Raw genomic sequence first — 15,358 nt, forward strand, 5'->3', positions numbered from 1 at the left:
CAGATTAAATAACATCGAGGATAGGCTACAACCCTTTCTCACTCCCTTCCCAACCACTGCTTACTTTTCAGGCCCCTCGACTGTTTTAACTGCCATCTGGTTTCTGTTCAAATTGTAAATAGCCATTCGTTCCCTGTATTTTACCCTTGCCATCTTCAAGATTTGAAAGAGAGTGTTCCCGTCAACATTGTCAAAAGCTTTCTCTAGGTCTACAAATACTAGAAAAGTAGGTTTACCTTTTCTTAATCTATTTTCTAAGATAAGTCGTAGGGTCAGTATTGCCTAACGTGTTCCAACATATCTACGGAATCCAAACTGATCTTCCCCGAGGTCGGCTTCTACCAGTTTTTCCATTCGTCTGTAAAGAATTCGTTTTAGTATTTTGCAGCCGTGGCTTATTAAACTGATAGTTCGGTAATTTTCATATCTGCCAAAACACACTTTCTTTGGGATTGGAATTATTCTCGGGTACAGTATCTAAAGTGTTCTCTTCCTCTGAATTTTCCATGGTTGTTGTTTCAAATTTAATTTTAACCATAACAACGTATATGAATTTCCGAAATTAAGTAACCTTCTCTTTCTTATTCGCCTTATGTTCACTGTGTAACTAGTTCACAGACGACGCTGAGCTGTAAGTTACCTCTGAAAACAATTGGGTCACACTAAGCGTGCTAGGTGAGATATTAGCGTAATGAAAAATTACTACAAAAATAATAGATTTTGAAACTACTAGAAAAGAAACCAAATTCTGTGCGAAGCACACAGTGGGTCTCGTAAAAAATCAGTTGTCTTTAGCAAGCGCTACGAATAAGTATTGATGTTCTTTACCTGACGTGCCGTTTTGATGCCGTTGGGAAAATCTTTCAGAACCGCTTTTTTCCCAGATTTTTCTGTTTTGGTTTTAATGTCTCAGAATATTGGAAAATATTTCCTTATTACTGTAGTTTGCTCGGCGTCATGCACCCATTTGCATATAGCATGAAACAATCATTAGGTTAAGAACAGTATTGTTGCTTTCGACACATGCGTGCAATAAATATGTACACATGTACGTCATGTAAATTGTCACCAGTGTAAAATCTTCTTCTGTGTGAATTACGCATACTGCAGAAGAGAGAAAAACTTTTGACTGCTTAGCGAGAAACAAATAATTTAATAATTTTGAAAATCAGATACGCCCGCAATTTGAGGGTGATTCTCGATATAATCGTTAGTTGCACCATACAAAAGGGATTTACATTAGCGAGAGAGGTACGACCGAGTTATTACCTGGTGCCATAATTCATTATTGTGGTTAGTTTTACGGTCTAGGAATAGAGTACCTGTCTCGCATTAGATCGGTATGCAGGAGGCAGAGTGCTTCTCTGATAAGCTGACCTAGAGAAAACAGTTATTCCTTTTGTTAAAAAATTACGAAATTCCTCCAGCTGTATTAAGGTGTTGGTTTTATTGGCAACTAGTTTCGATGTTGTTACAACATCATCTTCAGGCCCATACTTGTTGACAGTAAGCGCATGCGTCTAACACTTGTAGTGAGTGCTGAGATAGGCGTGTTCCATGCGGAAGGCAGGTAGTAACTGATATGAAGTTAAAAGTAGTAGATATTTGAACGACTAGTTTTAACTTCATATCAGTTACTACCCCCCAACCCCATGAACCATGGACCTTGCCGTTGGTGGGGAGGCTTGCGTGCCTCAACGGCACAGATAGCCGTACCGTAGGTACCCAGGAGCAGATATAGACTCAGATCACAATATAGTAGTGATGAAGAGTAGGCTGAAGTTCAAGACAGTCAGGAAGAATCAATACGCAAAGAAGTGGGATACGGAAGTACTAAGGAATGACGAGATACGTTTGAAGTTCTCTAACGCTATAGATACAGCAATAAGGAATAGCGCAGTAGGCAGTACATTTGAAGAGGAATGGACATCTCTAAAAAGGGCCATCACAGAAGTTGGGAAGGATAACATAGGTACAAAGAAGGTAGCTGCGAAGAAACCATGGGTAACAGAAGAAATACTTCAGTTGATTGATGAAAGGAGGAAGTACAAACATGTTCCGGGAAAATCAGGAATACAGAAATACAAGTCGCTGAGGAATGAAATAAATAGGAAGTGCAGGGAAGCTAAGACGAAATGGCTGCAGGAAAAATGTGAAGACATCGAAAAAGATATGATTGTCGGAAGGACAGACTCAGCATACAGGAAAGTCAAAACAACCTTTGGTGACATTAAAAGCAACGGTGGTTACATTAAGAGTGCAACGGGAATTCCACTGTTAAATGCAGAAGAGAGAGCAGATAGGTGGAAAGAATACATTGAAAGTCTCTATGAGGGTGAAGATTTGTCTGATGTGATGGAAGAAGAAACAGGAGTCGATTTAGAAGAGAGAGGGGATCCAGTATTAGAATCGGAATTTAAAAGAGCTTTGGAGGACTTACGGTCAAATAAGGCAGAAGGGATAGATAACATTCCATCAGAATTTCTAAAATCATTGGGGGAAGTGGCAACAAAACGACTATTCACGTTGGTGTGTAGAATATATGAGTCTGGCGATATACCATCTGACTTTCGGAAAAGCATCATCCACACAATTCCGAAGACGGCAAGACCTGACAAGTGCGAGAATTATCGCACAATCAGCTTAACAGCTCATGCATCGAAGCTGCTTACAAGAATAATATACAGAAGAATGGAAAAGAAAATTGAGAATGCGCTAGGTGACGATCAGTTTGGCTTTAGGAAAAGTAAAGGGACGAGAGAGGAAATTTTGACGTTACGGCTAATAATGGAAGCAAGGCTAAAGAAAAATCAAAACACTTTCATAGGATTTGTCGACCTGGAAAAAGCGTTCGACAATATAAAATGGTGCAAGCTGTTCGAGATTCTGAAAAAAGTAGGGGTAAGCTATAGGGAGAGACGGGTCATATACAATATGTACAACAACCAAGAGGGAATAATAAGAGTGGACGATCAAGAACGAAGTGCTCGTATTAAGAAGGGTGTAAGACAAGGCTGTAGCCTTTCGCCCCTACTCTTCAATCTGTACATCGAGGAAGCAATGATGGAAGTAAAAGAAAGGTTCAGGAGTGGAATTAAAGTACAAGGTGAAAGGATATCAATGATACGATTCGCTGATGACATTGCTATCCTGAGTGAAAGTGAAGAAGAATTAAATGATCTGCTGAACGGAATGAACAGTCTAATGAGTACACAGTATGGCTTGAGAGTACATCGGAGAAAGACGAAGGTAATGAGAAGTAGTAGAAATGAGAACAGCGAGAAACTTAACATCAGGATCGATGGTCACGAAGTCAATGAAGTTAAGGAATTCCGCTACCTAGGCAGTAAAATAACCAATGACGGACGGAGCAAGGAGGACATCAAAAGCAGACTCGCTATGGCAAAAAAGGCATTTCTGGTCAAGAGAAGTCTACTAATATCAAATACCGGCCTTAATTTGAGGAAGAAATTTCTGAGGATGTACGTCTGGAGTACAGCATTTGAGATGTGGTGCTATAGACGAATGTTGAAAATTAGGTGGACACATAAGGTAAGGAATGGGGAGGTTCTACGCAGAATCGGAGAGGAAAGGAATATGTAGAAAACACCGATACGGAGAAGGGACAGGATGATAGGACATCTGCTAAGACATGAGGGAATGACTTCCATGGTACTAGAGGGAGCTGTAGAGGGCAAAAACTGTAGATGAAGACAGAGATTGGAATACGTCAAGCAAATAATTGAGGACGTTGGTTGCAAGTGCAACTCTGAGATGAAGAGGTTAGCACAGGAAAAGAATTCGTGGCGGGCCACATCAAGCCAGTCAGTAGACTGATGACCAACAAAAAAAAAAGGGTTTGCAACCACAATGGAGGGGTATCTGTTGAGAGGCCAGACAAACGTGTGGTTCCTGAAGAGGGGCAGCAGCCTTTTCAGTAGTTGCAGGGGCAACAGTCTGGATGATTGACTGATCTGGCCTTGTAACACTAACCAAAATGGCCTTGCTGTTTTGGTACTGCGAACGGCTGAAAGCAAGGGGAAACTACAGCCGTAAATTTTCCCGAGGGCATGCAGCTTTACTGTATGATTAAATGATGATGGCGTCCTCTTGGGTAAAATATTGCGGAGGTAAAACAGTCCCCCATTCGGATCTCCGGGACGGGATTACTCAAGAGGACGTTGTTATCAGGAGAAAGAAAACTGGCGTTCTACGGATCGGAGCGTGGAATGTCAGATCCCTTAATCGGGCAGGTAGGTTAGAAAATATAAAAAGGGAAATGAATAGGTTAAATTTAGATACAGTGGGAATTAGTGAAGTTCGGTGGCAGGAGGAACAAGACTTTTGGTCAGGTGGATACAGGGTTATAAATACAAAATCAAATAGGGGTAATGCAGGAGTAGGTTTAATAATGAATTAAAAAAATAGGAGTACGTGTAAGCTACTACAAACAGCAAAGTGAACGCATTATTGTGGCCAAGATACACACAAAGCCCACGCCTACTACCCTAGTACAAGTTTATATGCCAACTAGCTCTGCAGATGACGAAGAAATAGATGAAATGTATGATGAGATAAAAGAAATTATTCAGGTAGTGAAGGGAGACGAAAATTTAATAGTCATGGGAGACTGTAATTCAGGAGTAGGAAAAGGGAGAGAAGGAAACATAGTAGGTGAATATGGTTTGGTGCTAAGAAATGAAAGAGGAAGCCGTCTGGTAGAATTTTGCACAGAGCAGAACCTAATCATAGCTAACACTTGGTTCAAGAATCATAAAAGAAGATTGTATACATGGAAGAAGCCTGGAGATACTGACAGGTTCCAGATAGATTATATAATGGTAAGACAGAGATTTAGGAACCAGGTTTTAAATTGTAAGACATTTCCAGGGGCAGATGTGGACTCTGACCACAATCTGTTGGTTATGAACTGTGGATTAAAACTGAAGAAACTGCAAAAAGGTGGGAATTTAAATAGATGGAACCTGGATAAACTGAAAGAACCAGAGGTTGTACAGAGTTTCAGGGAGAGCGTAAGGGAACAATTGACAGGAATGGGGGAAAGAAATACAGTAGATGAAGAATGGGTAGCTTTGAGGGATCAAGTGGTGAAGGCAGCAGAGGATAGGTAAAAAGACGAGGGCTAGTAGAAACAGAAGAGATACTGAATTTAATTGATGAAAGGAGAAAACACATAAATGCAGTAAGTGAATCAGACAAAAAGGAATACAAACGTCTCAAAAATGAGATCGACAGGAAGCGCAAAATGGCTAAGCAGGGATGGCTAGAGGACAAATTTAAGGATGTAGAGGCTTATCTCACGAGGGGTAAGATAGATACTGCCTACAGGAAAAGAGATCTTTGGAGAAAAGAGAACCACTTGCATGAATATCAAGAGCTCAGGTGGAAACCCAGTTCTTAGCAAAGAAGGGAAAAGCAGAAAGGTGGAAGGAGTATATAGACGGTCTAAACAGGGGCGATGTTCTTGAGGACAATATTATGGAAATGGAAGAGGATGTAGTTGAAGATGAAATGGGAGATATGATACTGCGTGACGAGTTTGACAGAGCACTGAAAGACCTGAGCCGAAACAAGGCGCCGGGAGGAGACAACATTCCATTAGAACTACTTATAGCCCTGGGAGACCCAGTCCTGACAAAACTCTACCATCTGGTGAGCAAGATGTATGAGACAGGCGAAATTCCCTCAGACTTCAAAAACAATATAATAACTCCAATCCCAAAGAAAGCAGGTGTTGACAGATGCGAAAATTACCGAACTACCAGTTTAATAAGTCACAGCTGCAAAATACTAACACGAATTCTTCACAGACGAATGAAAAACTGGTAGAAGCCGACCTCGGGGAAGATCAGTTTGGATTCCGTAGAAATGTTGGAACACGTGAGGCAATACTGACCCTACGACTTATCTTAGAAGAAAGATTAAGGAAAGGCAAACCTACGTTTCTAGCATTTGTAGACTTAGAGAAAGCTTTTGACAATGTTGACTGGAATACTCTCTTTCTAATTGTAAAGGTGGCAGGGGTAAAATACAGGGAGCGAAAGGCTATTTACAATTTGTACAGAAAGCAGATGGAAGTTATTAGAGTCGAGGCGCATGAAAGGGAAGCAGTGGTTGGGAAGGGAGTGAGACAGGGTTGTAGCCTCTCCCCGATGTTATTCAATCCGTATATTGAGCAAGCAGTAAAGGAAACAAAGGAAAAGCTCGGAGTAGGTATTAAAATCCAGGGAGAAGAAATAAAAACCTTGAGGATCGCCGATGACATTGTAATTCTGTCAGAAACAGCAAAGGACTTGGAAGAGCAGTTGGACAGAATGGACAGTGTCTTGAAAGGAGGGTATAAGATGAACATCAACAAAAGCAAAACAAGGATAATGGAATGTAGTCGAGTTAAGTCGAGTGATGCTGCGGGAATTAGATTAGGAAATGAGACACTTAAAGTAGTAAACGACTTTTGCTACTTGAGGAGCAAAATAACTGATGATGGTCGAAGTAGAGAGGATATAAAATGTAGACTGGCAATGGCAAGGAAAGCGTTTCTGAAGAAGAGAAATTTGTTAACATCGAGTATTGATTTAAGTGTTAGGAAGTCGTTTCTGAAAGTATTTGTATGGAGTGCAGCCATGTATGGAAGTGAAACGTGGACGATAAATAGTTTAGACAAGAGGAGAATAGAAGTTTTCGAAATGTGGTGCTACAGAAGAATGCTAAAGATTAGATGGGTAGATCACAAAACTAATGAGGAGGTACTGAATAGAATTGGGGAGAAGAAGAGTTTGTGGCACTATTTGACTAGAAGAAGGGTTCGGTTGGTAGGACACGCTCTGAGGCATCAAGGGATCACCAATTTAGTATTGTAGGGCAGCGCAGAGGGTAGTAATCGTAGAGGGAGACCAAGGGATGTATACACGAAACAGATTCAGAAGGATGTAGGTTGCAGTAGGTGCTGGGAGATGAAGAAGCCTGCACAGGATAGAGTAGCATGGAGAGCTGCATCAAACCAGTCTCAGGACTGAAGACCACAACAAGAAACTACATCAGTTACCACCTGCCTTCCGCATGGAACACGCCTCTCTCACCACTGACTACTAGTGTTGGGCACATACGGTTACTGTCAAGTATGGGCCTGAAGATGATGATGTACCAACATCGAAACTAATTGCCAATAAGACCAACACCTTAATACAGCTGGAGCAACATGTACTAGCTGACGTCCCAAGTCGTCCGTTTCGATTATCGATATACGAAGGTTATTCGTTTTATCTTTTTACCATGAAATCTGAAAGTTAAAGACTGCAAGCTCCTGAAAACGGTGAGAATTATTCTACTAATTCTTATGTACCACGCAAGCGACCGTTATGACACAGTCCAAGTCAGCCAGGAATTAATCCGTTTTCACTTACCTCCTTTTACAGCCTCGAAGAACAGCTACACTCGTTCGCCTTCTCTACAGTAAAAAATACCATAGGACAATAATAATTTTGTAAATCAATTTCTACACTTGAATGGATATTATTAAATAATGCACGGACATACTCCCATCTGCCCCAGCCCTATTCAACGCTAAAAAATTAAAGCTACCAGAAATTGACAAAAGAGGTTCAACCCTAACAAAGCTAATGTTTTTCTACAGAGCTCATAATATTCCATCTGACACCGAAATTATTTATTACAATATATATACATTACAGTAGACCAAATAAACTTAATAGAGAAGCCGTATTTAAAATGCATCAGCACATTATAGCATTCATGATAGCAAACTTTTTATATATACCAGATCAAACTAATATTTGGATGTTACACATGTTATATTTAGAGACAAATCCGTCAAACGCTGCATCATACGAACAGTATCGACTGCTTTTTGTGACTAACTACAACGTATATTTTGTGTGCCTCAGAACTGACACATGTTCAGTGTGTGACAAATTTAGAGTCAACTGTTCTAAAACTGATTTGCAGGTAAGCAAAGGGAAAGGTGCAAATCAGATACAGACTTTGAATAAGCAGAAACAACATCTAACGACTTAAAGTGAACTAACTTAAAGTGAACTACATAAAAGGAAAGCGGACAAGTTTTAGTAGATTATATGTTCCGAACGTTTGAAGTCCAGAAAATCTGTGATTAAGAAAGCAATGTGTATGGGTTAAAAGCTTTCTAATGTCTCAGCCAATGAAGCATACTACCGCAGCAGCTGTTACTTTATTCAGTCGATATTCATTTGTTTTCTTTTGGGAAATCTGTATTTTATTCATTTTAACGAAACACTTTCAAAAAAAGGGCTTTAGACAAAGATCGGAACGAATGCGACATGTACAAACGACGCAACCTGGCATTTTTGATCAAAGAGCTTTCACAACTTCTAACAATAATAACACCTGAATGTAATGTTTCGGGGCTTAGCTTTGATGTTTGATGGCGGATGGAGGCTTTAAGTTTTTGGCGTCATGACAATTCCATGGCACAATATCTCTGTCAAATAATATCTCTGTCTGCCTACATATATTTGATTTCGATTGAGCATTTAGATCAGTGATCTCTGTACTACACGGATGTTGAACTTCAGCTGTCTGATCGTACCAGCCCTAGATGTTCATATTTCGCTTCTTGCCAAACTGCAACATGACTGCTAGGAAATGTCACTAGAATACGAAAAGGAAATACATTTCAATTCTGCTACCATATCAGCCTATTACATCACACGTTGACATAAAATTCAAAATAAAAAATCAATCTGCAATTCTTTGTCACCTATAGACCGACGGAAATTTGTTTGACAAACTAGAATATGGCGGACGATGCAAAGCACATGAAACTGCAGACATGCAGCAATTCTATACTCAGAAACCAAACTTCCACATTCAGGTTGAATAGAGACCACTGATTTAGATGCACGGAATTGATTTTGTGTGGTCAACATACATTGCCACCGCGATCAAATAATCTCAGGATGGTCCATATTCGCCCGTTATGCGTCCTATAAATTTTAGATGTCATTATATCGCTAATACAGATTGCCGTAGGAGGTGCTGTGGATTTGGTATAGGCGTTTTGTAGACACCATACTAATTTGCACTTGATACCTGGAATGAAGTGGGCTCTTAGCTTTGAAAAGCAAAACGAACGTGCATTACGTAATGGAACCGTCACGTCGGAGTGTATCTCCACTTTCCGTCACGTCAATTCGCTTAGCCCTCTACCAAATGTAGAAAGTGTGGTCATGAATCATCATTATTGAAACAACAAGTCAGAGTATAGTAACGGAACTGAGGAACTATCAACGACAACGTTTATTAATGGCCAAAACAAACTTCATAATGTGTCCTCAAACAGAAGCTATAATGAAATAAAATGAGCGTTTGGCGTCATTGGCTGGGAGGCCCCTTAGGGGGCAGGTCCGGCCGCCTTGGTGCAAGTCTTATTACATTCATTACATTCGACGCCACATTGGGCGACTTGCGCGCCGGATGAGGATGAAATGATGATGAAGAAAACACAATACCCAGTTCCTGAGCGGAAAAAAATCACAGACCCAGCCGAGTATCGAACCCGGACCCGTAGGACGGCAATCCATCACGCTGACCACGTTTCTTTTTTTTCTTTTTTACACCACTCAGCTATCACGGCGGACAATAGCTACAATGGAATACATGGAGCCATTAAGTTTGTTCTTATGTAACTAATAACGTCATAAACAACTGTATTTTCTCCTTCAGTGAAGCTCACTTTTTCACATAAAACCTTATTTAATGGAAAATTCCTCGTTAACTGACGATCTTTTTTATGTACATTGTGGGCATCAACTCTGTTCTGTTACTGTAAAACTTAAACATATTTCGCTTTGATAAGTCTGACTCCGAATGAAAAAAATTACCCAAGTCGTGATGGAACATTCGCAATTTGCCACGAAAACAAAGCATGATAATAACATGAAGAAACAGAAGCACAATATCTACTGCTATAGCATGAGTGAGGCCGGAGAAAATAGGTTAACGTTTTTAGTGGACGACGATACTGTAAAACTCTTCTTTCCGAGAAACTTCGACGTGCTGTGCTGTGACGTTACGATCCGTTTATGGCCTATGTGGATACCGCCATTTGAAATGCATTGTGAAATATTTCGACTTGACGTGAAATGAGGGCCAATGTGAATTGGTCTTAAAAAAACAACGTCGTCCTGAGATCACGTGACAATTTCAGCTTAGTGTTGACAACATGCGCTGAACTATAGACATATTTCTACTCCATGTCTACCTAAGATGTAATTTAATTGTGAACATAAAGCATCATTGGAATCGTCTGCCATTTTACAACTGTCAAAAGTAACACGAGATTTCTATAGAAAGTGAATGTGTGATTTCTGTTAACAGCATAGTACATAAAAGAAATTACGTTCCAAGATTATTTATGGACGTTGCTCCATCTAAAAATCCGTAATAATGGCACATATGGTAAAATAAACTTCTCGTGAACTTATGTAATCAACAAAAAATAAGCAATTTGCAACTAATTGTTGTAAAAGTATAAAGGAATGAATGTAGCTAACGTAAACTGTAGATTTCCTTCTTCTCAATTTTTAACGTTTATGTTACGATAGCACAGGTTATTTTCAGAGATTCCGCTGTAACCACAGGGAATGTACGGAGTTAGAAGAAATTCTCCGGACTGGATTTTGAATAGAGTAAGACGACAGTTACTGAAAATAATAATTGTTGTCGTATTTCTAAAATTTATAATCAGAAAAACAGCTTCTAGTAATTTTCACGAATACAGGATACTTCTGTAGCATGCTATCTAGCGAATTCCTGTCACACTGGGAAATGACGTCAAGAATAGACAGATGGTGTGAAAAAAAGTGATAGAGTTTTAAATAAATTTCTTCTCTTCAGGAGAGCGATCAAAATGTTGAACAACCCCACTGTGCCACATCATTTTTACAGGGCTGTGTATAGAGAGGCGGACGTGTACCTGCTGGACGACCCCTTGTCTGCTGTTGACACCCACGTCGGCAAACATCTTTTCGACGAATGCATTAACTCCTATCTGAGTGGAAAGACAAGAATTTTGGTCACACATCAACTCCAATACCTCCAGGGTGCCGACAGTATTATGATACTAAACAAGGTGCGTTGATCTCTTTTGATACTCGAATGGCTGCAGCTCATTGAGTATATCGCGTTACAAATGAACCTTTGCGGTGCAGGGGAACGTAGAGTGCCAGGGAACTTTCGAGGATATTCTTCGGAGCGGTGTCAGCTTTTCCAAACTGGTGTCTAGTGCGGAAGAAGAGACCGAGACTGAAGATTTCGGCATCAAGCGATCAATAAGCAGGAGAAAATCAATGCAGGTGAGACTTTATAAGCTTCTACCAAAAAGTCTGGAACCCGGTTTACCGTTACGTAACTTACTGTAAGTAATATTTACCTCTTTTCACAGGACGAACAGAGTAAATTAAGACGATCAATACGCATCGGATCTCAAAGGGCCAACGTGAATGTCCTGCAGAGGCAGATATCAACGCTTTCGGAAGTGGTGAGTAGCATCAACATCGTGTCGCACAGAAACGACACAATCCAATATACGGCTTATTGTCTAGAGAGGATGATCTATGTCAGTGTCGTTAAGTGAATAGTATTTGAAGCCTTTCTCTTTCAAGGGTTGCAATGTGTGTTTAACAAGGCGAATTTAGTGTGCTATTACGTTAAGGAACATAACTTTTTCGAAATTACTGCAGCATTAGGTAGGTTTCCACAGCTTAGTATTCGTGTTGAAACAGTGTAACTTCATTTTTAATACGTCGCTCTGTTTCACAGGAATGAGTGGGTAATCGACAACGACATTTTTTAAAAGAAATTTTCCACATATTTAGTGAAGTGATTTGGGGAAACTACAGAAAACTAAAATCAGGGCTGTCAGATAGTTATCTGCGCCGTACTTCCAAATGCTAACCACCAGCCCAATTTTCACACTTCGCTCGCTTTGACCTGCTTCTCATGTGTGACACTTATCCCGCGTTATAAATATTCTGAACTGAAAACGAGATTTTCAGGATGTTAAAAAAACTGTCCATTAATTTTCCTGTAACGAGTCCAAAGCACAAAATATTGCAAGTGCTGTTGGCCCCGTCAGGTTGAAAAGGTTCCAGCAATGGTATATTGTTCAGCATTGTCGTAAACTCATAGTATGTAAAAGTTTAATTAGGTCAAATACTGAATACAGATTATTTAAATATATATGTAAGTTTGATAAATGGACAGGAAAAGAAAGCAAGGAGCATTCGTAGGTGATAATAGACATGCAGCTATACCCACAAACACGCAGCATCACCGGCCGTAGAGTGTGTGGTAAGGATAGGAACGTGTTAGTTGCCGTCTTCTCTGTCCACATACTGATTTTACATTCCCAGGATAACTTAGCATACGTCAATAGCCAAGAATGATCAATCGAAGTCACCCAGAACAGGTGCTTCACCAACCTTCCAGCCAGCCTTGTCCTCGCTAACGTCGCAGTTCGAGCATGAAATTATTATGGGAGACACAGATACATGCCAGTAATTAAAATCTCGCTCCGCAGAGAATTTAAGGACACTATTCCACTCTAATTGTTTCACTTCAATGCCTCTGCACTGGCACACGCCACACAGCCAGATTCTTATAGATAGAAACGCAATGAAGAGGACAGTTAAAGTAATCCTCGCCAGTCAGATTTCTACCATAGGCTGTTCTACTCATGATGTGATGCTCTTAATGTACTCAGTGTGCACCACAACAGAAAAATCTGTCCAAATAACCTTCAAAAACGTACAATGGTTAACCGTGGTGCCCTACAAAATAACAGTTCAGATAGTCCATACTAGGATATCAGCAATGAGCTGACGTTCTACATCTACATACTGCATCTACATACATGCTCCGCAAACCACAGAATGGTGCATGGCGGAGGGTACCTTATACCACTGCTGAGCATTTCCTTTCCTCTTCCACTCGCAAACTGAGCGAGGGAAAAACGAGTCTGCAGTCAGCCTTAAATGCCGGTTCTCTAAATTTCCCCAATAGTGCCTTGCGGAAAGAGTGTCGTCTTCCATCCAGGGATTCCCATTTGAGTTCACGAAGCATCTGTGTAATACTCACGTGTTGATCGAATCTACCGGTACAAAATCGAGCAACCCGCCTCTGAATTGTTTAGACGTCTTCCTTTAATTAGACCGGGTAAGGATCCCAAACACTCGAGCAGTACTCAAGAATAGATCGCATTAGAGCCTAATATGTGGTCTCCTTCACAGATGAACAACACTTTCCTAAAATTATCCCAATAAACTGAAGTCGACAATTCGCCTTCCCTCCTACCGTCCCTACGTGCTAATTCTCTTTCGTATCACTTCGCAACGCTACGCCTGTTTAATCGACGTGACTGTATCAAGGAGCACACTGCTAATGCGTATTCGAACATTATAGGATTGTTATTTACTCATATGCATTAGAAAAAAATTTTCTACATTTAGAGCAAGCTACCATTTATCAGCTCAACTAGAAATTTTGTGCATGTCGTCTTGCATCCTCCTAAACTCAACGACGACACCTTCCCGTACACCTGAGTGCCATAGGCAACCAGCCACAGATTGCTGCCCAGTCTGTCCGTCATATCATTATGTATATAGAGAATAAGAGAGGTCCTATCACACTTCCCTGGGGCACTCCAGGCGATACCCGCGACTACGTCGAGGACAACTTTTTGTGTTATGTTACTTAAGAACTCTTGGAACTGATCACATATCTGGGAACCTGTTACATAAGGTAGTACCTGTCGTAAAAGCCTGCAATGGGGCACCGTGTCACAAACTTTCGGACGGTCTAGAAATACTGTACGAAATCTGCGTGTTGTCCTTCATCAGTGGTTCTCAGGATATCGTGCGTGAAAAGGACAAGCTGAGTTTCACACCAGCTGTGCTTTCTAAGTCCGCGCTGGTTTGTGGACAGAAACTTTTCCGTCTTAGGGAAACTTAACTGTATTCGAACTGAGAATATTTTCGAGACTTCTGTAGCAAACTGATATTAAAATATTGGCTTGTAATTTTGTGCCTCTTTTCTTTTATCTTCCTTATTGTCAGGAGACACCTGTGCTTCTTTCCAGTTACTCAAGCCTTTGCGCTGTGGAGACATTATTCTGTAAAGTAAGAAGAATTTAGTCGCAAACGTATTGCAGTATATAACAAACATGCCTCTAAACGATCTGGCAAGGTAAAGAGAATTCTGGTCCATTCCTAACTGCAGAACTACACTAGATAGCGAATAAACGAGATTCTGCTCATAAAATATTCAAGTAAAACCCGACTCTTGAATTACATGAAGTATGTAAGAAGTTGCAGAACAAAGCGAATCAGAACACATGTAACGACATCGGGCATACTCGCTCCACTGTATGTAGCGTGTCGAATCCTGCAAGCCACAAGAAAAAAGAAAAAAACTGCTCTGCTTCGACAGAGGAAGGCAAAATCTGACACTGTTTGCTGCAGGCGAATTAAACGTTTTCCACTTAACGGCAGCCAGTTCTCAAGCTGCGATAAATATGAAACACGACACAGCACCATCTCGACAAACGCCTTTTTCTTAAAACATGTTTCTACACGCACACTACGGAAAGAAACCGTAACATTCTCTTCTGAGACTGTAGGTAGTCTCACTCTTGTTTGTGATACATATCGTACTGAGTGGAAGCAAAGATTAATTTAGCCAATACCCAAGAATGATAAATCGAAGTTATCAGACGACTATAAGCTGACCAGCATATTATCCGCAGTATCTTAAGCTACGGATACACTGTTCATTATCAGTTGACGGATTACCTTAAAACTTATATCATCAATGTTCAATATCAATCAGTGTTCCGAAAACACCATGCCATAGAAACTACTTTAATCAAAGTGATTGACGACATCAAGCAAGTTATGGACATTTTAACGCTGATCCTAGTAAGATTTTAATACTGTTGATTTCGATATATTACTTATTAAAATGGAACAGTTGAATTTCTTGAACAGTGCAGTACTGTGGTTCGACAACTGACTCAAAAACAGACGTCAAGGATTCATCTGTGCCTAGGAAAAGTGTATTTTACGGAATCCCTCGCGGTTTCGCACTTTGTTCATTGCTTTTACCGCTGTATATCCACAATGTTTCATCTATACTTCGCTCTTATAACTCTCACTTGTGTGCAGGCGATACCTAGTAGCCCCAGCCCTATGAAAATTTCTCGTAAATGCCAGTATCACGACGTGCACAAAACCTTAGTCCTAAACTAAACTTCAAGGAATCACACCACGCCGAAAACTGATCA

The 15,358-nt window shown here is 40.4% G+C and overlaps 1 protein-coding gene across 2 annotated transcripts in view; it reads left to right on the plus strand.

The window, feature by feature from the left end:
- The window catches only part of LOC124776302 (ATP-binding cassette sub-family C member 4-like), a 380,895-nt gene that overhangs the window by 196,460 nt on the left and 169,077 nt on the right, over positions 1-15,358 (plus strand). For both annotated transcript variants that reach the window (XM_047251227.1, XM_047251228.1), the window contains exons 13-15: positions 10,966-11,149; positions 11,229-11,372; positions 11,462-11,557. In XM_047251227.1, the coding sequence (XP_047107183.1) occupies positions 10,966-11,149; positions 11,229-11,372; positions 11,462-11,557 (424 nt within the window). The remainder of the gene's footprint in view (positions 1-10,965; positions 11,150-11,228; positions 11,373-11,461; positions 11,558-15,358) is intronic.

The sequence above is a fragment of the Schistocerca piceifrons genome, chromosome 2, assembly GCF_021461385.2.
Source record: "Schistocerca piceifrons isolate TAMUIC-IGC-003096 chromosome 2, iqSchPice1.1, whole genome shotgun sequence".
NCBI lineage: Eukaryota > Metazoa > Arthropoda > Insecta > Orthoptera > Acrididae > Schistocerca > Schistocerca piceifrons.